The following is a 24,755-nucleotide window of genomic DNA, read 5'->3' as shown; positions in this document are numbered from 1 at the left end:
CATATATTGCACACACACACTTTCCACTTTTTAGGTAGAGATTACCTTTCTATCCTGCCCAATAGCTGAATTAAAACCATAAATCACAACAGATCAAAACATAGTATAAATCTTTAAAAGTTTAAAAATGCCATGTAAAACCAAAATAAACCCATCAGCAGTTACAGCCCAGGGAAAGCCTGCGTGAAAAGATGTGTTTTCAGGAGGTATTTAAATCATGTTACATTTTCCGCCTCCTGAACTGCATGGGTGAGGTTCTTCCATAAAGTGGGTTCCGCTACAGAGAAGACCCTCTGTAGCACCTCATTATCACCTCATGCACTCTCTAGAACTAGCAAGGCCTATCTGTCTCCATAATTATCCTGGCAAATGGATTTATCAGAGCTTGACTTTTGAAGATATGTAACAAATGGGCAAACGTCTTCACAGTTATCACTTGCTATTCACCCATTACAAGCAATCAAAATCACAACTTCTACACCAGCCTTCCCCAACCTAGCGGCCTCCAGGTGTTTGGACTTCAACTCCAACCAGCCACAGCCAGCATGACCAATAGTCAAGAAAACTACCCTCAGGGCACCAGATTGGTGAAAGCTGTTCTAGACAATGCAGATGAGTTTGCTCCAATGACACCAAAAAATCAGTGTGATGCAAAAGCAGCTAATGCAAGTAGGTACCTCTGGGCATGGTAGACAGTCTCTGGGCTATGCCTTCATCTTCATTGCTCATGCAATCATCTGTCTCTGCTGTTTCCTCCCTCTTCGGTGTTTTAAGGCTGTATTTCTGCAGACTTTAAAACAAAAATATCAATGACAACACTCTGTATTGGGAATGGCAACAACTGCTGTAAGTCAGGCACTTTCATACTCAACAGCACTAGAATGGAATGACCTCCAAGCAAGTTATGTGTTCCCCTTTCTCTTTGTACAGAACCAGGGAACTTCCATTGCAGCAGAATATCATTTGTCAAACCCAGGTCCTCCTAAATGTTCAGAAAGGCAATTCCCAGAAGGAACACTTTTGTTGCTCAGATCAATGAGAAAGCCTGACTTGGAAACTTTCATTAGGATCAGAGGATATCCTCGTTAGGATCAGAGGATATCCTCGTTATCTGTTCCAGGTTGTTGTGAAAATATATCTTTGCTACTCTAGCTGGTCTCTTATAATTGGCTTCCTTCGGCTTGCTGAATTCTTACTTATCAGGTCTCAGGTCTAGGGCTTCAATTCCTGGCATATAATAGTGACTCCCTGCGTCATATTGAGTGACGGCCACCATCTTAACATCTCTCTCTCTCTCCACTCACACACACACACACACACACACACGACTTGTAAATTGTGTGAGCAATGGCGGTGCTTTCCCAGGTCATGATGTGACAGAATTATCATCATTGTCTGTAAGAGAATGTTAAGATTTGGACTTGGGAGATCTGAATCTAAATCACAGCAACTAATACAGATGCAGAAATTCTTAAGACTAATACTTAGCATTTATATAGTGCTTTTGAGCATTCAGAGTACTTCACATACTTTAGTTTATGATAATCTTTCCAACAAACCTGTAAGGTAGGTAATTGTTGTTGTTGTTGTTGTTGTTGTTGTTAGTTTCCTTGTGCAGGTGGGGATAGGTGCCTGAAAGTGAGTGGGGAGAGTGACTTGCTGAAAGTCTCCCAGTGAATTCATCGCAGCAGCAAATTTCAACCACGGCCTTCCCAACTTCAGGGTTTTTTGCCAATACTCTTCATCTCTATCTATCATTACATTTAGGGTCTGGGTGCTTCTACGTTAGGGCTCTCTGGTGTTTGAGGCATGTCTCTTACATGATGAACTAGAAGCAGAGCTATAGGGGTGGCTTTCCACTGCACTTAATGTAATGCTCTGTCCCCAGGAAAAAGAGGGCAATACTGACTGCAACTGCAAAGCTCTGTAGATCATCTACTCTGAAGCAACCCAACTGAGTTCAATGAGACTTGGGGACCATGAACACGGCACCACTTTCATTGCTGATCCCCGCCAAAACCCACAGAATTGCAGTTGTGAAGCAGCAACCACTGCAATACATGGGCAGGATTGAATGTGGAATATCCTGCCCTGAAACTTTGCAGGATCAGTTACACGGCTGTAATGTGCAGCAAATAGTAAGCTCTACTACACCAGCGGTTTAACGCACTCTCGCCTTGTCTGGTATCTGGCATTGCAGCATGGGACTCACATGACTTCATCCCCGACTTGCACCCATCCAACCTCTTTTCCTCTGTTTTGCATATTATTTTGGTGTGGGGAAAGTCTGGATTATTTTCCCCAAGAGGATTTAATGCACCCTTAAGACTCCATGTATTGCTGTCCTCTGGCTTTTTCCTTTGTTGTGTGTGTGTGCTTTGAATGGAATCTTGCTGATAAAAGGGGAGGGCGGGGCAGTTCTTCTCCTACAGCACGCCATGTTTGAACAAATGGACTTGTGCTTAGTCTGTTGAATGGACTTTTTACTGCTCTAACCCCACCCTCATTGCCTGCAGAAATGGAGCCCAGCCGATGAAACGTTCAATCAGTAAATCGCTAGACACCAAAGCCAGAGTGAAGGGCGGGAGATGGAGTCCATGTCCCTGAGGACCCCAGCAGATCTCTATTTTTATGAACTGGAGACACACAGGTGTGCATTATCAAAGTAAAGGAAAACAGATCCTCCACAAATGTAAGCAGGTGGAATTTCATATTGGTGGAGTATCAGGAGAATGGCTTGAGGTGTTGTTGTTGTTTTTTTAAAATCTTAAACATCAAGGCATGAATGGATCTGATTCAAAATTGGCATGGCTAAAGTTAGGGTGACCATATGAAAAGGAGGACAGGGCTCCTGTATCTTTAACAGTTGCATAGAGAAGGGAATTTCAGCAGGTGTCATTTGTATATATGGGGAACCTGGAGAAATTTCCTCTTCGTCACAACGGTTAAAGCTGCAGGAGCTATACTAGAGTGACCAGATTTAGAAGAGGGCAGGGTACCTGCAGCTTTAACTGTTGTGATGAAGAGGAAATTTCACTAGGTTCCCCATATATACAAATGACACCTGCTGAAATTCACTTTTCAATACAAATGTTAAAGATACAGGAGCCCTGTCCTCCTTTTCATATGGTCACCATAGCTAAAGTCCTCCTTAAGAGCTATCAGAGTGCCAAGTTTCATCTCTCTATCTGTAAAAATTATGCAGTTGTAAGCATTTTTGTTAATTTCCATTTTAAAAATTCCTTAAAATCAAGGCATGAATGGATCTGTTTCAAATTTGGCACACACACTTCCGATTCTGTCTTAATGCACCCCTGCACAGATTTGGAGAGGTGAGTGTGTATTAATGGGAAGGAATTACATCAGGAGGGAGAAATTAAAAATTCCTAAAAAACCAAGGAATGAACCAATCTGATTCCAACTTTGCATGCCTAAAGCCCTACTTAAGAGCTCTCATGGTCCCAAGTTTCATCACTTTATCTTTAAAAATGAGGGAGCTGTAAACATTTTGGTTATTTCCCATAGCAGCTCCAATGAGTGAGAGACGAAGGCTGCCATTAATATGAAAGGGAGGAACGCTGCACTTATGAAATGGAGGTAAAAATGCAGAGGCAAACCAGGGGGAAAATAGGTGTGATGAAGCTCAGCAGCTATCAATGGGGCTCTGAAAGTATTTTCCCCCTTCTGGTCAACACCAGCGTAGCAGTGTATTATTATTATTATTATTATTTGCATTTTTATATCCCCCAACAGCTGAAGCTCCCTGGGCGGCTCACAAAGACTAAAACCATTCAAAGTATAAAAACATGATATAAAATACACATTAAAATTGATTAAAAACATACCTAGGGTGACCATATTTTGGAAACCAAAAAGGAGGACAAAATGGCCGCCTTCAGGAGGCATGGCCACCCCAACATGCCCACCCCCAAGGCGGAGCCAACTCAACATGTCCGGCCCCCAAGGGGGCGTGGCCTCGGTCACGTTTATTTATTTATTACATTTTTATACTGCTCAATAGCCGAAGCTCTCTGGGTGGTTCACAAAAAGTAAATGATAGCAACCAATGAGTGCCAAAGGCACACAACTACTATAATAATATACTAAATACTAAAAAAAGAATTAACACTTATATAAATCCATTTCTTTATTTTTATAACATAATAAACAACCACAACTAGCAATCATCACCAGCAAGAGAAGGAGCATTATTAATATTATAATCAGCATCCATTATCATCATCACCAGCAACTGGAGGAGCATTATTAATATTAGAATCAGCATCCATTATCACCATCACCAGCAAGAGAAGGAGCATTATTAATATTAGAATCAGCATCCATTATCACCATCACCAGCAAGAGAAGGAGCATTATTAACAAATGAAGCAGAAAATTCATATTAACAAATGAAGCACAATAAATCTAGTACAATAAAAAGAAAGCCATACTGTAAAATAACCATAATCTCAAAGACATAGGGCTCATCAACACCAAGCAGGATATAACACTATGAAAGTGGTATGGAAGTGGTGTATAAAAGGCAGGAGCCACACTACTGCTTTATAGTGGTACTGAAGTGCACTGACAACTGTTGGGGCCCATGACACATCTATACCAAGCAGGATATTACATTATAAAAGCGGTTATGAAAGCAATATATGGTACATGTCAATGGGCCCCAACAGTTGTCAGTGCACTTCAATACCACTATAAAGCAGTAGTGTAGATCCTGCATGTTATATACCGCTTTCATAGTGGAATATCCTGCTTGGTGTAGATGAGCCTTAAGTCAAAAATAAAAATTCATTCACACACACACTCAAGGTAAAATAACAACAGCAATACACACCTCACATATGCTCATCAAAGACAATAAAAATTAAAATCCACACACCCCTACACACTCACCCAGCATGGAAAAAACTCCACACCCTCCCCAAGACAATCTAAAAAAAAAAAAAACTCCACACATACTTAACTGGGGGTGGGGGATAAATCCATCCCACACTCACTAAAGGCAAAATAATAATAATCTACAGCAACACCCCCCAAGGCAAACAATAAAATAACATCAAAAATACAATACTTACTCACCCAAGGCATCACCACCACCACCATCATCATCATCTTAGTGTGGCTAAAGTGTTGGACTGGCAGCTGGGAGATTCGGGTTCTAGTCCCCACTCAGCCATGGAGTGACTTTAGGCCAGTCACACACTCCCAAACCCACCTCACAGGGTTGTTGTTGTTGATGATGACGATGATGATGATTTACATTTATATACCGCCCCGTAGCCGAAATTCTCTGGGTGGTTTACAAAAGTTTAAAACAGTGAATGTTAAAAACAAATGCACAAAATTTAAAACCATAAAAAGCAGGAGGGAGGAAGCAAGCCCGCCACAGCCATGTACCTTGTTTCCTGATGAACTGAACTGGGCTGCTGCTTTGTCCACCTGGGCTCTGCTTGAGGCAGGGAGGGGAGGGGAGCTATTCTCAGAAGTTCCTGGGCCGATCTGAATCAAACTCCCCACCCCACCCCGTGCACTGGGTGCAGCTGCAGGCCCAGGCGCTGGGAGGAAGCCTGGGCCCAGCCGAGGCGAGCCCCGCGTGTGGCGGGCGCAGCTGCAGCCCCGGGTGCTGGGAGGAAGCCCGGGCCCAGCCGAGGCACGCCCCGCACGCTGGCTGCAGCTGCAGGCCCGGGTGCTGGGAGGCGGAGCTAGAGAACCCGTTCCCAGAAGTCTTGAAACGAGGCCTCCAGCCTGCCCGGCACCAGGCCAGCATCACCTGGTGCCGGGCAGGAGCATTCTCCAAGAACGGGTCTCCCAGCTCCTCCCCCCCAGCGACGCAGACCTCCTCCTCTGTGCTGGCGCACGTGCGTCAGCACAGAAGAGGTGGTCTGCGTCGCTGGGGGGGAGGAGCTGGGAGACCCGTTCTCCGAGAATGGCTTCGCAGCCCCCGCCCCCCAGCGACGCCCTCCCCTTCTCCTCTGTGCTGACGCACGTGCGCCAGCACAGAGGAGGAGGTCTGCATCGCTGGGGGGGAGGAGCTGGGAGACCCGTTCTCCAAGAATGGCCTCGCAGCCCCCAGCCCCCAGTGACGCCCTCCCCTTCTCCTCTGTGCTGACGCACGCGCACCCGCTCCTCCCCCCTCAGCGACGCAGGCCCCAGGACCGCGATTTTCCCAGACTTTTGGGGGGATTTTGAAATCTCCCCCCGGATCCCGCTTGGGGGCGGGATTTCCAGACATGTCCAGGCAAATCTGGGCATATGGTCACCCAAAACATACCATACATGATTAAAGTGTAAGGATGCCTCTGTGCACCTATGAAGCTATGCAGCTTCGAATTCACAGGCGCCCACCCTCTCTCAGCTGTGCTCTGTCATAGCTGTGAAGCTTTGAATCAACAGGCTTCCTCCCCTCGCTCATGTGGAAGAGTTACTTCTGAGTGAAATGGAGGAGTTACTTCTGAGTAGACATACAAACTTCCACCCTCGCACCCATCTCTCACTCTCTGTAGCGGAATAGGTGCCCCTAAGCCCGATATTATGAATGACTGAGCAGCAGCACTACTAATAATAATAATATCAGACCCATGGCTGCTCTTACATCTCATTTCCTCTCTTTGCCCCCTGTTGTCAGGTATTGGTACAAGGCCGGCCTTGTACCTAGTAGGTAGATTTATTAGGAAATAATTTGAGAAAGTCAGATGTCTCTGCAAGCTTATCTCTGCAAGAAGTTCCCACAGCATCTAGCTTGCTTACTCCCTGTTGCGGCCTTGAAGCTGCTGCTTCTCTGGGAACTTGAGAGTGTTTGAAAAGGAGGGGGGCTGCTCTTGGAAGCTGTTACTCATACTCATAGAATCATAGACTAGCAGAGTTGGAAGGAGCCTACAAGGCCATCGAGTCCCCTCCTGCCCTGTTGGCCCATGGGCATGGCTTACAGGACAGAGGACCTGTCTGTCAAGTGGCTTTGAATAGGCCTTAAATGTTGGTGCTTTTGATATTTTGAAATTGTGTAAATAATCAAATGTATATTTTACAAAGAATGGGTATAGTTAAAGATTGAAAGTAGAGAAACGCAGCAGCAAATTAGGCAGGTGTCTGTAATGAAGGCAAGAAACACCTCAGTTAATTGATGTCAGTTTGCTAACAGTTTAAAAAGGGAGTGTCTTAAACAGTTGGAGGAGGGGGTCAGAAGGAGGAAAAGAATGGATGAAAGGAACTAATCGGTGAATGAAAATTGCTGCAGAAGGAGTTGGAAACAAGGTTGTTGATACCACATCGCTTGGCTGGCGCGGGAGGAAAGCTTCAAAGCAAAAGGTCTGAAAACTGAAACTCCCAGAGACTAATTGCTGGTAGGAAAGATTGTTTAAAAGTTCTCAGAAGAAAGGAAGAAGAACTATGCAATCTGAATATGCAATGTAATGAATTGTATGTTGTTCTATTGTCAATGCTGAAAAGTAAAGCTATACTCCTATTAACCTTCTTGGCGTAAGAACTTATCTTTACAGCAGCGTGAGGGAGTAAGCTTGAATTCGCTGACTCTTTCCTCTCGGGTGAGGAAAGAGTATAAACACAACCCAACAGGTGCAAAGCTGAAAAAGCTTTGCTAGGTTTCATCTCTTGATGAAATGCCTCACCTCCCCCTGCTTTGGATTCCATCTCCAGTTGGGACTTTGAAAGCACTCTGCACATGGACGCTTTGCTATTTGGACTTTGGATATCTACGAACTGTGCCATGAAAAGTACTGTGAGGCTTTTCATAGACTTGGACTTGCATTTGCTGGGGATTGGATGCGTGCGGCTTCAGGTGGCAAAAGAGCTCCCCAGAGCTAACATTACATACAAGGGAGTTCGTGGCCCTGAGATGTTACCTTCCCTGTGGTCATGGTAACCAGGGTCAGTTCAGTTGTGGCAGGCTGAGATTCTCTTCCTGGATCTGGTGGCTCAGAGCACACCCCTCCCTGGGATTTTGTTTTAGGCTGTGGCCATGTCCCTTGAGGTGTCAGCATATGCGGCATCTGGAGAAGCTCAAATCGGATGGTGGCTGACCCTAAACACCCCCTGAGTGATTGCCTTAAGGATCATATCAGAAAAGGAGCCTAAAGCTTTCTAACCATCGTTCAGCTTTAAGTGTGTTTTGGTGTGTAATCATTAGTGTGTAATCATTAAGCCCGTTGCCATGGGATTTCCTCAATAAAAGAAGTTTCACTGATGTGAATGTCTCGTGTCAGCTTGCCTGCACGTGTGAATGCCAGGGGGAACAGGCATGACCATGACAGTATGAAACATAGCAAAGCTTTTTCTGACATTCTCAAACTATTTCCTAATAAATCTACCTACTAGGTACAAGGCTGGCCTTGTACCTACACCTGACACCTGTAGATGTGGTTGTCTGAGGAAGGGAGGCCAGTAAAGGAAGAGGAGAGAGAGATGTTTACAAAACATGGATCCTTCCTACTATTATGCCTATCACTATTTCAGAGTAAGCATGATTACCCAGCACTCAATGGCCACGTTCAGACGACACAATAGTCCACCATGTGTTTATAGTCCACTCCATGGATGACTATTAGCATATCCATATTGCTTTCCATATCGGGGCAGAGAAAGGTGCGGGAGAGCCACCTGCTCTTTCGTGTTCTTTGTGCTGAAGGGGCAGGTGGCAGCAAAAGCAGCTCGGTGGTGGCAAAAGCAGCTCTCCTCTGTCTTTGTCCGTGGTGTCCCGATATGGAAAGTGGGAACCAGCATTCAGTTGGGAGGGCGGAGCGGGGAGGAAGCCACAGGAGAGCTGTCCTCCTCTGCCATGCACTCTTTCCCCATTGGTGGGTATGGGGCACACAAGGGAGGAGCTGTCAGAAGACCAATGGTGAATGGAGGGTGTGGCAGAGATGGACGCTCTCCTGACAGCATCCACATCCACGAGAAAGTTTGCCTCTACTATGCCCTCCTTCACCATTGGAGCACCTCAGGACAGTGTGAAGGAGAAAGAAGACTCTCCTCTGTGCTGTCCTGAGATGCACAAATGGAGAACGGAGAGAGGGACTCTCCTCCTGCATCTTGCCGTTATTCTCCACAAGTGCTGGAGAATGGGGACAGGGGACACTAGGAACTCCTGCTGCTGCTTGAGAGCGGCAGGAGATCCTAGCGTCCCCATCTCCATTCTCTAGCACTTTGTGGAGAACAATGGCGGGGAGCAGGAGGCGGCTCTTTGCGGAAGGATATCCTGTGGAGCTCCTTCTATCCCCCTGAGCCGATATCCAGATGGATCGTGGGGGGATGTGCATGTCCCTGGGAACATGTGGGGTGCCCCACTCCTAAGATCCTTTGCATACCAGGAAATGGGTTTAAGGGGGGAAATGTAAAAAATCATAAAAAATCAACAGATGACCCAATCCGATTCAAATTTAGTCAACTTAAAGCTCTCCTTAATATCTATTACTGTGCCAATTTTGATGACTTTATCTTTAAAACTTACACAGATGTAAGCATTTGTTTAATTTTTATTTAAACATATCAAATCCTGCTCCTGCGCCCCCAGTGGCCGCTCGGAAAACAACAAATCATAGAATCATAGAACAGCAGAGTTAGAAGGGGCCTACAAGGCCATCGAGTCCAACCCCCTGCTCAATGCAGGAATCCACCCTAAAGCATCCCTGACAGATGGTTGTCCAGCTGCCTCTTGAAGGCCTCTAGTGTGGGAGAGCCCACAACCTCCCTAGGTAACTGATTCCACCGTCGCACTGCTCTAACAGTCAGGAAGTTTTTCCTGATGTCCAGCTGGAATCTGGCTTCCTTTAACTTGAGCCCATTATTCCGTGTCCTGCACTCTGGGAGGATCGAGAAGAGATCCTGGCCCTCCTCTGTGTGACAACCTTTTAAGTATTTGAAGAGTGCTATCATGTCTCCCCTCAATCTTCTCTTCTCCAGGCTAAAAATGATTCGCTCCAATACTAGTAGCAAAATAGGGGGGTCTTTTGGCTTTATAGCACAATTAAGGCAGGATGCATGGAAGTACTTCACAATAAAAGCAGATTATAAGATGGAAAACTTCGGAGTCCTTTGCATGCAATTCACAGTGATTGCACAGTATAACCCTGGTGTGATAAAGCTCTCTGTAGGCACGTGAAATAGTCCATGGAGCCTGACACATGACACAATAATCAACGGTTGTGCAGATAGTCAACTCTGCACACCGTTGATTATTTGCACTGGTTATTTTGGGGAAATAACCAACCGTGGCATGGAAAAGGCTTGACAGATGACACAAAAGTCAATAATAATAATAATAATAATAATAATAATAATAATAATAATTTTATTTATTTGTTACCCACCTCTCCCTCTGGATTGAGGCGGGGTACAACGCAATGGGTGACTATTTAAGCAAAGGGGGGGGGGACTATTTAATCAAACATTGCCTATTGTGTCATCTGAAACCAGTCAATAAGTATTTAAAGCAAGTGGCAGCGATTGAGCCCACATTCCCAAAAGAGCAGTTTTAACAACAACAACAAACGAGTTGGCAAACACATTCTTCAGACCCCTTTGTTCCTGTACTTGCCAAAGTGCCAATTAAGGGCCATGACTGACTTCTTGGTAGACGTGGTTAGTCCTCTGCTCTCCCTACCCACCCGTCTCTTCTGCCAGTTAGTGCCCAAACTATGCCCATTGCCCCATCAATGACAGATGCACAAAGAACGATGGCAATGGCAGAGTTAAAATGTGCGGTAAAACGGCACTGTGAAAATGCAGAGCTGTGGGAGGGATATCATGATGTGGCTGCATCATCTGAGCACAGGTGCACAACTCTGCAGCCACAGCAGAGTAAACACCCTGTGCAGACATGCCCTTGCTCCCTGCTGAATGTATATAGGATTGAAGCCACAAAGTGAGATCCTGTGTTTATTTAAAATTAAATCCTATTCTGTGCTATGGGCCTTATTCCCTAGCATGTGTACTTACAGGACTGCAGTCTTCTGCCCCTCTTCAGGCTCTAAGCAGCATCAAGGCCAATCTCACCCCTGCAGCTGTGTCCTCCCATACTGTAGGCCAGGCCTGTGGGGTTGGCCTGTGGAAGCAGCCATTTCCCCACTCTAATCCCATGGGATGGTAGGAATGATACTGCGTAACGATGGCATTGCATAGGACTGAAGAATGCCAACGGGTTGCTTGTTGCAGCACTTTTACCACTCCAATCCCTCTGCTGCCTCAACATAATGGCAAGGCTCCTGCTAAAAATGACTAGGATCTAACCCTCAGCTCCACAGTGAGAAAAGCCTCTGCTTGCCCTCCCCCGACCCCTCTTCCCAAAGTGCCAAAAGAACAAGGCAAATCACTTGAACCAGCTCTAATTCAAATACATCGGCTGAATACATACGGCTCCTAGTAGGATCTATGGACCGCAGAGGTGGTGGTTCTGCAGTATTGTGTGTGTTTTGCTTGTTGCAAACTTGTGGGAATCATAATCTCTGTGTTACATGTAACATGAACAGCAGCAAGCTACATGCAAAGACTGGGATGTCTTTCCGAGAGGCAAATGATGTTGCACAAATATGATGGAGCTGGTAGATAAAGCATCTATCTTTTATGAATCTGGATATGCCAAAACCATACCTGTGTGAAATGTTTTCAGAATTTTCTTCCAGCTGAGGTTCATGGTCTTTGAGAGGAGAATTGCTTTTATCATCTGTATCCTAAAATACAATAAACTCAATGAATCCTCTAAAAAGGAGATGTGAAGGCACAGGTTGTTAGATATACCACCCTAGAAGTATGTACAGACCAGCATGGAATGCTCTGGACAGATATTCCAGCGTGAGGACCTTTATCCTGCCTCTTCTTCCAAAGAGCTTGGGGAGGTGTATGTAGTCTCCCCATTCTGATCATACAGTGGCCAACTAGCTGTTGGCCTGTAACCCACAAGCAGGAGACGAGTGCAACAGTACTTTCCCACCCATGTTCCCCAGCAACTGGTGCACACAGGCTTACTGCTTCAAATACTGGTGATAGCACACAACCATCAGGGCTAGTAGCCATGGATAGCCTTTGCCTCCAGGAATTTATCCAACCCCTTTTTAAAGCCATCCAAATTAGTGGTCATCACTACATCTTGTGGTAGAGAATTCCATAGTTTAACTATGTGCTGTGTGAAAAAGCTCTTCCTTTTATCTCTCCTGAAGCTCCCAGCAATCAGATTCATAGGATGGCCCTGGGTCCTGGTTAACTGGGGTCCTGCATCAAATTAATCTAAGCAGCAAACATGCCTCTTGCAATTTCCACTACTTTTCCTTGGATCAAAAGCAAGCACTTCCAGAATACCAGCCCTGAACCAAAGAAATATTTAGAACATGAAATAGACATTCAGCAGCAGGCTTGTGCCAGGGAACAGCTAGGGGAAGGGCTTAAATCACAGTGGAGAGGTGGCCTGGGGGAGAGGGGTCAGTTCTTTCCTTTCCCCCTGCTGCCCTCTCCATCAGCCACTATTTTTCCAGCGCAGGTTCTGGACACATAAATATTCCCTGCATCATGGGGGAATTTGCTTTAAAGGGAGGTATGGAAGACACAAACCAGTATCTGAGCAGGGGTTAAGCATCCCTCTCTTCTATTCCCTTTACTCCACCTTCCACCACTGATGCTCAGTTGCAATCTGGGTTCCCTGACTTGGGTTTGCTAACATTGGAAGTAGTGTCGTCGTCGTCATCATCATCATCATCATCATCATCTGACTACTGTTGTGCCATATTAAGTCCTGGATAGAAACTCCATTTTAATTCCACTTCCAGCTAATTAAAGAAAAGCAATGCCTCAGCAGTATTAAAGAGCTCATTGAACTCGAAAGGGCTTACTTCTAAGTGAGGACTGCAATGTTAGGGTCCAGCAGCTTGCAGCTCCATCACTAACAGTGGTTTTGAATAATTAAATAAATGTAATTATTGTTTGAATAAAATGAATAAATTTCATAAATATACTAAAGAGAGCAATTTAACTTACACTCAAATATTTAATTTTCTCAAAGTAGCAAAGTAAGCTTAATTTTGCTAAGAAAGTACATATTGCATCTATTTCCAATTTCTTCCACGGGAAAAAAAGCATGGCTTCAAAATGCTGGCAATCTTACATCTCTAAGACACATGTACGGCAGTAGGTTCTCGCCACCATTCATTCCAACAAAGCGTACTGCAGGTTAGTAGAGCTCCACAAACGCAGTTTCACCCACAACTCACTTTGCTACACATTTGATTGGATTCTTCCTGGCCTTGGAAAGTGAAGTCTTGCTGTTCTCTTAGAATTCCCAGGTCACCGCCTTCATCTAGGTAAAAGAATCAACAGTGAACAAAGGAAAATCTCTAGGAAATATGGAAGACTCAGGCTGCAATCCTATGAACACAGCTGAGAATAAGCCCCATTGAACTCAACTGAGCTTACTTCTGAGTAGACATGTATATAGAGGGAAATCCCTTCCCACCTGGAAGTTACTGGGTAGAGACTGCATAAGTAAAGCCACCAGACAATTGGCTGCCATTGGTATCCCAGAATATAAAGCAGCATCCTGTTTGGTCAGGATGAAGAATTAGTCCCTCTAGAACATGCAGAGTCTGGTGAAGGTAGAAGACAGCTTTTCTACTAAGAAAGAGCAGTGAGAAAAAGACATACAACATATTTACTTAGCTTACCCAGTTGACATTTTGACAAAATAAGCAAAAGGAAAGGGGCATACAATTATGTCTTCTTCCTTCACTTGCTAATGCGTTGCTATATTTGAGAATTTAAAACACATTTATGTTACATGCACTCCTGGATACTCCAAGAGCTAGGGGCAAGAAGCTTCTCTCCATCTAGTAACAGCATATTCTTTTGAGAAATGGACACAATCTCATATAGAAGGCAGCATGCACAGTCCTCCTTCAGCTCAAAGAGAGTTTAATTTAGGAACACTGCGCTATCAGACACGGATGCATGGATGTAGTGTCAAGATTCAGGGGACGTATGTTATGTACCCTGCATATCTGTTGGATGCTCCAGTCCTTCACAACATCGTTTGCCACTGTCTTTCCAACTGAAGCAGTCCCTTGTAGAACCTTATGCCTAGGTCTCTGTGATGTCACACTGGCTCAGATTACACATCTCTCTCTGAGAACAGCACAAACCACACAGAACATGACGAGGCCATCTTGGAAACTGCAAACACAGTCTAATACATACTCCATAAATTTCTCCTTTGTTCCATCTACATAAAATATGGTAACCTTTACAGCATATGAATCAGAGAAACAAAGGCTTAACTTCATAAAAGACCACAACAAAAATAAGCTCAAAGGAAAAGAGAATAGGCACTTTAATTTTGAGTAACGTGATAACTACATCTGAAACTAGCAATCATTCCAAGGCTTTCTAAAATGCTGTATGCAACAGTATCATAACAATAGGCAATGGACGAGGAGACTCGTCAACTTAAAAGTCTTTTAGCATTTAAGAAAACTATTAAGACTGATCTCTTCCGGCAGGCCTACCCAGTGGAATTTTAGGATGCTTTAATAATGTGTACTATGTTTTTAATCAATTTTATGTATTTATACTTATTGTTGTTCCCCACCTCAATCCAAACGGAGAGGCGGGTAAAAAAAAACTATTATTATTAATAATAGTAGTAGTAGTAGTAGTAGTAGGGCTGTGCACGGATCTCCGATCCGCTCTAGATCCCGATCCGCAACTTCCAGATTGGGTCCACTCTGCCCCACGTCGATCCACCTATGCTCCGCTCCGCTCCGGGGATCCAGATCGGAGCTCCATGTTCCCCCCCCCCCATAGACTTGCATTGAAAATCAAACGCCTATAACTTTTTTAGTTTTAATGTTAGAAATGTCAAAATAGGCACCATGAGATGTATCCACATCTCATGTATCCACATGTATCCACATTCACGCCCAGTTTGAAGCAAATCCGAGCATCTACTGATTTTTGGCAAATATTTAAAAATCCCCACCCCATTTTCAGAAATGCAAGTATCTCCATCATTTTTCCAGATACAAAATTGAAAATGGGTACCACCCCAGCTTACAACTAGATCCACATTCATGCCAAGTTTGAAGCAAATCAGAGCATGCCCTGATGATTTTTGAGGAATATTTAAAAATACCCCCCACCCCATTTACAAAAATGCAAATATCTCAGGGATTTTTCCAGATACAGACCTGTAAGTGGGCATCATGAGAGCTTCCATGTAGATCATTATTCGTGCTCATTTTGAAGCAAATCTGACCATCTCCTGATTTTGGGGGAATATTTAAAAATAATATTCCCCCACCTCATTTTCAGAATTGCATCTATCTCAGGGATTTTGTAAGCTGCAGACAGGTAAATGGGCTTCTAAATAGATCCTTATTCATGGCCATTACAAAGGAAATCCCAACATGCCATGAATTGTGGGGAATATTTAAAGATAAACCTAAATAAGAATCTTTAACACTTCAAAAATTAACAAGGAACTTCAACGGGGTGAGCGCAGCAGCAATGCAGCTGCCTTTTCATCACCAGGAAGGACTAATGCCCTGAGTCAAAGCAAGACACACAAAAACTGGCCCTGTGAGGCGGGCACAGAGGAGGAGAGGCAGCAGGCGGCTGCTATGCCCCTGAAGCACTGGGAGCAAGCATGCAAGAGGCTTGTGGGGTTAACCCACACAGCCTATCTATATCTCCCAGGCACCAGGAGGGCAGAGAGGCAGGCAGAGAGGTGCTATATGATGTACGACTATGCCATAGATCTATGGGGAAGTAAGTCCCAGCAGATCCAGCTACCCCAGAATAACAGCACCCAGGCGGAAGAGGCGGGCAGGCAGGCAGAGGCGGGCACAGGCAGGCAGGCAGGTGGGCATTAAGAAGCTAGTACATTTATTTATTTATTTATTTAAGTATTTTTATGCCGCCATTCAGCCAAAAAAGGCTCTCATGGCGGCTTACAAAAGTATTTCTTGACAGTCCCTGCCCACAGGCTTACAATCTAAAAGACATGACACAAAAGGAAAGGGGATTGGGAGGGAGGAGGAGGAGGGGGGAAAGGAAAGCAAACTCAGGCACTACAATCTTAGTTGGAAAGTTCAGCAGTTACAGTTGGTAGCAGGAGGGAGGGGGCTCTCAGCTGGAGCTGGACCCAGGCATGGTGGAGAGGTGCCTGGCTGCTGCTTCCTCCCTCTCTGATGGCCTCTGCAGAAAGGGGTCATCCCTGTTCATGTAAATGACACACAGGGGATCCAGGGAGCAGGCAGGGACGACCCTGGGATAAACCTTAGGTCTAGCTAAGGCCTGAGACTCCACCTGTGACTGCTTGGCTTTTCTCTCTATTCATCCTGCAGATAAACACTGAGGGAAGGCCATCAAAGGGATTCCTTGCTGTTTGGTGGCCATTTGTAGCAAGGCTGGTAAGGGTGTATACCTGCCAATTTCTCTAGGACTTTAATTAAGAATGGTGACATTAGGGTGACCATATGAAAAGGAGGACAGGGCTCCTGTATTTTTAACAGTTGTATTGAAAAGGGAATTTCAGCAGGTGTCATTTGTATATATGGGGAACCTGGTGAAATTTTCTCTTCATCACAACAATTAAAGCTGCAGGTGTCCTGCCCTCTTCTAAATCTGGTCACTCTAGTATAGCTCCTGCAGCTTTAACTGTTGTGACGAAGAGGAAATTTCACCAGGTTCTCCATATATACAAATGATACCTGCTGAAATTCCCTTCTCTCTGCAACTGCTAAAGATACAGGAGCCCTGTCCTCCTTTTCATATGGTCACCCTAGGTGACACACAACTCCAGACATAAACAATATTGGCTTGTATTGTCCTTCCTATTGTCCTTATCGGATGGGGAGCAGGAATTTGTTGGAGTGCTAAAGCTGTGAACTCTTGACTTATGCTCAGCCCAGATAGATAGATAGACAGATAGATAGATAGATAGATAGATAGATAGATAGATAGATAGATCTTATATCACAGAAATGTTGACAGTCTCCAGTGGCCTCCTTCTGAGGGAACTGAATCCTAGATAAGTGTTCATCCTGAAATGACTCACCGCTTGGAAGAGGGTTGCACACAAATAATATGATTTGTGTGAGTAAGTGTTGATAGAGCCAGAAGAAACCTTCTATGAATCTTCAAAGAAACCCTCATTGAAACACTGTGGCCCTGGATAGGAAAGTGGGAAACTTGGGGTACAAGAAGGGGGGTTCCTCCCTGTGGAAATTCAAGGTGTTGGTAGAGAAAGCAAGATACTGGAAGTGAACAGCGAGCCAGATGGTTTTGTAGGGGGAAGTTTGGTTCTTGGCACTGGAAGCTTCCTTCATTTTTCCTTTGATGTGACTCTTGCTGGCCAGGCATGCAAAAGTTGGTTTTCTCAAGACTCTGGCAGATCTACACCAAGCAGGATATAACATTTTGGAAAAAGGTTTGAAAACAGTATATGTATACACTGAGCTCCATCACACCTACTTTTCCCCCAGTATGCACCTACGATTTTGATCTCCGTTTCATTAGAATGGCAAGCACTAGTCCCTTTCATGAACATCGCTACACCAATGAACTCTCTTTTTACTTCACAGAATCACAGAAACATAGAATAGTAGAGTTGGAAGGTGCCTATAAGGCCATCAAGTCCAACCCCCTGCTCAATGCAGGAATCTACCTTAAAGCATACCTGACAGTTGGTTGTCTAGGTGCCTCTTGTGGGAGAGCCCACAACCTCCCTAGGTAACTGGTTCCATTCTCGTACTGCTCTAACAGGAAGTTTTTCCTGATGACCAGCTGGAATCTGGCTTCCTGTAACTTGAGCCCATTATTCCATGTCCTGCACTCTGGGATAATTGAGAAGCGATCCTGGTCCTCCTCTGTGTGACAACCTTTCAAGTATTTGAAGAGTGCTATCATGTCCCCCCTCAGTCTTTTCTTCTTCAGGCTAAACATGCCCAGTTCTTTCAGTCTCTATTCATGAAGCTTTGTTTCCAGACCCCTGATCATCCTGGTTGCCCTCCTCTGAACACGCTCCAGCTTGTCTGCATCCTTTTTTAAATGTGGTGCCCAGAACTGGATGCAATACTCAAGATGAGGCCTAGCCAGTACCTTGCGTGATTTGGAAGCTATACTTCTATTAATGCAGCCCAAAATAGCATTTGTTTTTTTTGCAGCCACATCACACTGTTGGCTCATATTTAGCTTGTGATCAACAACAATTCCAAAATCCTTCTTGTTTGTAGCATTACTGAGCCAAGTATCCCCCTTCCGGTAACTGTGCATTTGGTTTCTTTTTCCTAGATATAGAACTTGGCATTTATCCCTATTAAATTTCATTCTGTTGTTTTCAGCCCAGCACTCCAGCCAATGAAGTTTTTTTGAAGTTTTTTTTGAAGTTTGAAGTTTTTTTCTGTCTTCCAGGGTATTAGCTATCCCACCCAATTTTGTGTCATACAATTTGATCAGCGTTCCCTGCACCTCCTCGTCCAAATCATTAATAAAAATGTTGAAGAGCACTGGGCCCAGGACTGAGCCCTGCAGTACCCCACTCGTTACCTCCCCCAAGTTTATTTATTTATTTATTACATTTTTATATCGCCCAATAGCCAAAGCTCTCTGGGCGGTTCACAAAAATTAAAACCATAATAAAACAACCAACAGGTTGAAAGCACAAATACAAAATACAGTATAAAAAGCACAACCAGGATAAAAGTACCATTGAGAAGGTACCATTGATAAGTACCCTTTGAGTCGAATTCTGTAGCCAACTGTGAATCCACCTAATAGTTGTTCCATTTAGTCCACTTTTAACTAGTTTGTTAATCAGAATATTGTTAGGAATGTACTCGGGGAGGCTGCCTCAGATGAGGATAAGGAGGAAAGCACTCCTGCAGGAGAGGGAGTGTCTGCTCCCACAGTCGAGCCAGAGATGGGCTCGCAGAGGGAGGATGATCCCAGAACAAAGGAGGTGCCAGAGGCACAGGTTGACCAGGACCTGGCCTTACCTGAAGTTCCTAGGGAGGTGGAGGTAGAGCTGCCCAGTCCTTGGGAACGCCGACGGCACAAGCGAGTGGTACAGTTGCAGTCAGTCAGAAGGAGTGTGCGCGTGCACAATCGGCAGGAGAGGAATGTGATGCTTAAATAGCAGGCTGATGTGATAAGGCACAGCTGGGGGAGAGGGCAGAGGTCATCTGCCTGGATTAGAAAAGGAGGAAGCTGGATGCCTTGCGCTTCCTGGCAGACACCTGGGATAATTTCTAGTAGCCAGCCTGTGCCGTGCTCTGACCTTGCATCACTGGACCTTGCTTCTTCCGTGTGGATCCAGCTCTCGACCTTGGCCTGATTTACATCGCTTCTCCGTCTCGCTCCTGCCCTCAACTTCGGACTGTACTGACATTGCTTCTCCATCCTGCTCCTGCCTCCCTGTGACCCCAGACCGGCTGACCATGCTTCCTGGCTTCTGATCCAGCTGATTATCTTGGACTCGGACCTGACAACCCTTGCTAAGCTCCTGTTCCAGATGCTGCTGACCTGAGCTCTCACACACCGAGACTCTGAAACCTGACCCTGCTACTCGCTTATCTCATTGTTGTACTGGCTAAGAGATTTATTAGCCGGTTAATGGGGATTGCCTAATAAAACACTTAAAAGCAGATACCGCTTGTGGCTGCCTTCCTAACAAATATCATGGGGCACTTTGTCAAAAGCTTTGCTGAAGTCAATATATATTACGTCCACAGCATTCCCACAGTCCACAAGGGAGGTTACCCGATCAAAAAATGAGATCAGATTAGTCTGCAGGATTTGTTCCTGACAAATCCATGCTGGCTTCTAGTACTCACTGCATTGTTTTCAATGTGCTTACAGATTGACTTCTTTATATTCTGCTCCAAAATTTTGGAGCGGGGCAGCCCATTCTCTTTGGCTGCCCCGTTTGCTTGGAATGCTCTTGCAGAGCATCTACGAACTACGAGTTCCATCATAGATTTTAAAACGTGTTTGAAAACTCATCTGTTTTCCATAGCTTTTGGTATTTTAGCCTGATTTACTGTTCTCATTGCTATGATTATTCCCTTATTTCTGTTTTGTGTAACCCTTTCATATGTTTTAATGTGATTTTAGACTGTAAGCCTCTAGACAGGGCATGCTGTTTTATTTGTATATTCTGTACAGTACCAAGTACATTGTTGGTGCTATATAAATAAATAAACAATAATAATAGACTTTATAATCTGCTCCAAAATTTTCCCAGGGATAGATGTCAGACTGACTAGTCTGTAGTTGCCAGGTTCCTCCTTTTTGCCCTTTTTGAAGATAAGGACAATGTTAGGCCTCCTCCAGTCATCCGGCACCTTACCCGTCTTCCATGTTTTCACAAAGATAATTGACAGTGGTTCTGAGAGTTCTTCCGCTAGCTCCTTCATTACTCTTGGATGGAGTTCATCAGGCCCTGGAAATTTGAACTCATTCAAAGAAAGTAGGTGTTCCTTGACCATTTGTTTATCAATCTCAAACTGTAATCCTGCCCCCTCAACTTGTGCTTCACTTTTTCCAGTGAAAAAGACCCACTTTTGGGAGAAGACTGAGCCAAAGTAGGAATTGAGCACTTCAGCCTTTTCTTTGTCATTTGTTATCAATTTGCCATCCTCATTAAGCAGTTGAACTGCCATTTCTTTCGTCTGACTTTTACTACTCACGTATCTGAAGAAAGCCTTTTTATTGCTTTTAGCATCCCTCGCTAATCTCAGCTCATTCACAGCTTTAGCCTTCCTGACGCCATTTCGGCACTTCTGCGCCACTTGTCTGTACTCTTCTTTTGTAGCCTGGCCTTCCTTCCACTTCCTGTATGTATCCTCTTTTGTGTTCAGGTCATCTCTAAGCTTTTTGTGGAGCTACACTGGTTAATTATTATTATTATTATTATTATTATTATTATTATTATTATTATTATTATTTATTTATATAGCACCATCAATGTACATGGTGCTGTACAGAGTAAAACAGTAAATAGCAAGACTCTGCCGCATAGGCTAGTAAGGTTATGTTTTTTTCCAGAAGAACGTTAAAGTGTAAGCGACAGATTAACAACTACCCTATAGAACAAGTTTCATTTTTTAGCTACTTAGGTATAACTTTTCATTCCTCTGGGTCATGGAGTTCACAAACTAAAAATGCCATTGAGAATGCACAGATAAGCATTAAGGCTATCATCCTCTTCTTTTTATATGAGAGGAGGCCAATATATGCCCTCAACTATTCAAATTTTCAAGGCGAAGGCCATCTCACAGATGTTATATGGATCCCAGTTTTGTGCATATAAAAGCTTTGCCCCCTTTGAAGACACTCTTTGTTTTTGCTCCCCAAGTAGTTTTGTTCCCCATGTAATTGTTAGTTTAGAGGCGGGGCAAATCTCTGTTGAGGCCTGTGCATGGATCCTTTGGATTCATTAACGGCTGAAGCTGATTTTCTCCCCAGTGGCTCCATTAACACTGATTGATACATGCCAGACAAACTGCAAATCTATGCTATATAAGAAATTGAGAGATCTGGGCTTCTCACCAAATGCCCTAGTTGCTGTTGGTTACGAAAAGCAAAAATAATAATTCAACAGCGTATTTGGGATATGGAATTGCAAAATTATTTGAGTCTGGCCTCAAGGTACCCTGAATTTAGAGATAATGGGATGACATTTGCATATGCAAAATATCTGGTGGACTTGAATATTCTTAAATTCAGGAAAGCTTTCTCTCTGGCCAGGTTCAATGTTCTGTCTTCAGCTCTACTGGATGGAAGGTTTGGAAATATACCCTACCAAGAACGGGTATGTCCCTGTGAGATGGATAAAGTGGAAACAGTAGGCTATGTTCTGTTGTATTGTTCCTTTTACCAGGATTTGCGCCAAAATTTATACTCCCTATCTTGCAACAAAACTCTCATTAGATCAGATGAATACTACCTAAAACATATTTTATTCGATCAGAATCCTCAGGTTGCTCTAAAAGTTGCCATTTTTGTGTGGCTGCCATAAGCCAACGGAAATTGATGTTGAAGTTTTCTTGTTGAACAATAATATTTTAGATTCAGGTTTGGGACTGTTGTGTTTTTATGTATGTTTTTTATGTACGTATTTTATCAGGGTTTATCAGGGTATTATTATTATTGGTGATGCATGCTCCTATTTGCATCTGGTTTTAGTTCATAGAATAAGGGCCTTGCTAGACCAGGCCGGCTGAGCCGGCCTGGAGGCGGGGCAACAGCGCGCTAACTTTAACGCGCGCCACCCCACCTCCTAGATGGCCGACACGCAGGGACTCCAGAAGCCCTGCAGCGTCGGCCTTTTTTTTTTTTTTTTGTTAAAGGGGCCATGTGCGCCTGAAGACTCCGGAGAAGGTAAGAGCCTTTTTTTTACTTAACCCCCCCCATCCGCTCCTGATCCCTTCCCATGGCCCCCTGCCTGCTCGCTCGTCCTCCCCCCATCGCCATCCCCGATCCCGTCCCCGATCTTCTCCCCCTCTCCCTTGCCATCGCTGTCCCCGATCTTTGCCCCCTCCCTTGCCATCGCCGATGTCCGGCTTCCCCCCCTCTCCTGGCGGGTCCGGCCTTCCCCCTGCCCCTCTCCCCCCCCCAGGATCCCCCCCCAGGCCGATGGGCACAGTGCTGAGTGCTGTGCCCAGTCTGTGGCTTTTCCTGGCTACTCGCGAGTAAGCGAGTAGCCGCAAAAAGCCACGGAAGTCGCTAGACGTTCCACAGCCCCAGCCTCAGGCCGGGGCTGCAGAAAAGGTGCACCATAAGCGACTTCGCTTATGGCGTGTTAAGGGAGGCTTTAGCACGGCCTGGGCCTGGATTCCCCTACGCTAACGCCTGGTCTAGTAAGGCCCTAAATTAGCATCAGAGGACAGAAGATGCCCCACTGTCAATCAGCAATGTAACTTTAGTATTTCTTATTTGGGCTATATTAAAATTTCTGTTACCTTTATTTTTATGCTGATTATAATCCTTTTGGCTCCTTGGAGGAGTTAAAATTGCTCTGGCACTCCCTCTGGTGGTGGCCCTTTTCGTTGCATTGAAAGCGTGTGGGTGCACCAGTCTTTGTTGGCTTGCTTTGCCTTGGTTGGTTTTCAAGACGCCTGTCTTTGGGCTTGATTTTGGTGATAATGTAACTTGAGCCACTGTGTGTTTCAGCCTCTTCATGAGCCTTTTGTCTTAAAGTTTCTCCCTTTATGGAGCTTAGCATTCTTTATTTTGCATTAAACCTTGAAGCTAATGTGGAGTAGCTCGTGGAAGGGAGCTTACAAACAGACCCATTTTTGGCTGATTGTTTAACATTTGCCCCAATGTGACCAACTTATCTAGAATATTTAGTAAACTTATGATATGTGTATCAGTGTCCAACTTATGACCCATAACCCATGTTTGAATGTCTGATGTGACTACCACAGAGTTGCCTTATTTATTTATTTATTAAATTTATATACTGCCCCATAGCTGAAGCTCTCTGGGTGGTTTACAAAAGTTAAAAACCATGTACATTAAAAAGTATACAAAATTTAAAACCATCAAAAATATAAAAACAGTATAAAACAGTTTCCATTTAAACAACAACAGTTCTGGGGTCCATTAAAAAACAAACTAACTTAGCATATGTTGTTAAACGCTGTTAACTGCCTGGGAGAAGAGAAAGGTCTTGACCTGGCGCCGAAAAGATAACAATGTTGGTGCCAGGCAAGCCTCATCGGGGAGATCATTCCACAATTGGGGGGCCACCACTGAGAAGGCCCTCTCCCTTGTTGCCATCTTCCGAGCTTCCCTCGGAGTAGGCACTCGAAGGAGGACCTTAGATGTTGAGCACATTGTTCGGGTAGGTTCATGTCGGGACAGGCGTTCCGTCAGGTATTGTGGTCCCAAGAGGTGTAAGGCTTTGTAGGTTAAAACCAGCACCTTGAATTGTGCTCGGAAACGTATAGAAACGTATACAAAGAAAGTGTGGTAACACAGCATTTGTATTAGAGGTAATAAACACAGACTAGAGTCGGTTTAGAAGTTCAAATCAACTGTATTAGTGCTTTTATACTCAGCAGAAGCACCCCCTAAAAATGTGTGTGTGAATTTATGTAAGCAAAGGTACCAGATACGGTTACTTGCTTCCCTCGGGGAGGGACCGCCCAAGAGGAGCGGGCAGGGTAGGAACCAATGAACCAAAGGTGTTACAGGATAAGGGGGGGGGGAATACGACGTCTCTTTTGCCCTCGAATGTCCGGGAGCACGGGGAGCCGTTCCTGTTATGCACCCGCGTGGAGGGCTGGGCGAGGCGGGCTCCGGCCTTGCCGCTCCGGGGGGGGGAGAAGGGGCGAGGCCGCTGCGCGGGCACAGGGCTGCCTGCTGCGGTGTGCGGGAGGGGAGGGCAGGGGGCGGCGGCAAGAGGAGAAGCAGCCGCCTGCCTGCCTGCCTGCCTTGCCCGCTTCTCTGCCCGCTCCAGAAGTAGCGAAGCTCAGCGTAGGCGCAGCCATGGGGCTGTGGGGAGCGGCGGACCCACCTGGGGCTTTCCTCTCCCCTGCTCTTTCCCAGCCTCTGCCGAAGGAGGGGCGGTTGCTAGTCACGGGGCGGCCACTGCTCCTAACCCCCGTCCGTCCGTCCGTCCCCACCTTCAAAATAAAAGCAGCCGCGTCAAGCCCCTCCACCCCAGTCCTTCCTTCCAAGGAAAGGTGCTGTGTAAACACGCAGGCTGCAGCACTGACACGCCGCCCCCGCCCCCG

General features: G+C 45.1%; 1 protein-coding gene across 1 annotated transcript in view; it reads right to left on the bottom strand.

Moving 5' to 3' along the window:
• Window positions 1–19,410, bottom strand: part of PTPN20 (protein tyrosine phosphatase non-receptor type 20) — a 62,439-nt gene extending 43,029 nt beyond the window's left edge. The window contains exons 1-4 of the mRNA XM_063127392.1: window positions 19,008–19,410; window positions 13,230–13,315; window positions 11,620–11,699; window positions 678–790 (exon numbers count right to left, since the gene is read on the bottom strand). Coding sequence (XP_062983462.1) covers window positions 678–790; window positions 11,620–11,699; window positions 13,230–13,315; window positions 19,008–19,410 — 682 coding nt within the window. The remainder of the gene's footprint in view (window positions 1–677; window positions 791–11,619; window positions 11,700–13,229; window positions 13,316–19,007) is intronic.
• Between the last annotated feature and the right edge of the window lie 5,345 nt (window positions 19,411–24,755).

The sequence above is a fragment of the Elgaria multicarinata genome, chromosome 5, assembly GCF_023053635.1.
Source record: "Elgaria multicarinata webbii isolate HBS135686 ecotype San Diego chromosome 5, rElgMul1.1.pri, whole genome shotgun sequence".
NCBI classification, from domain to species: domain Eukaryota; kingdom Metazoa; phylum Chordata; class Lepidosauria; order Squamata; family Anguidae; genus Elgaria; species Elgaria multicarinata.
This window is presented reverse-complemented; position numbering and strand designations above follow the sequence as displayed.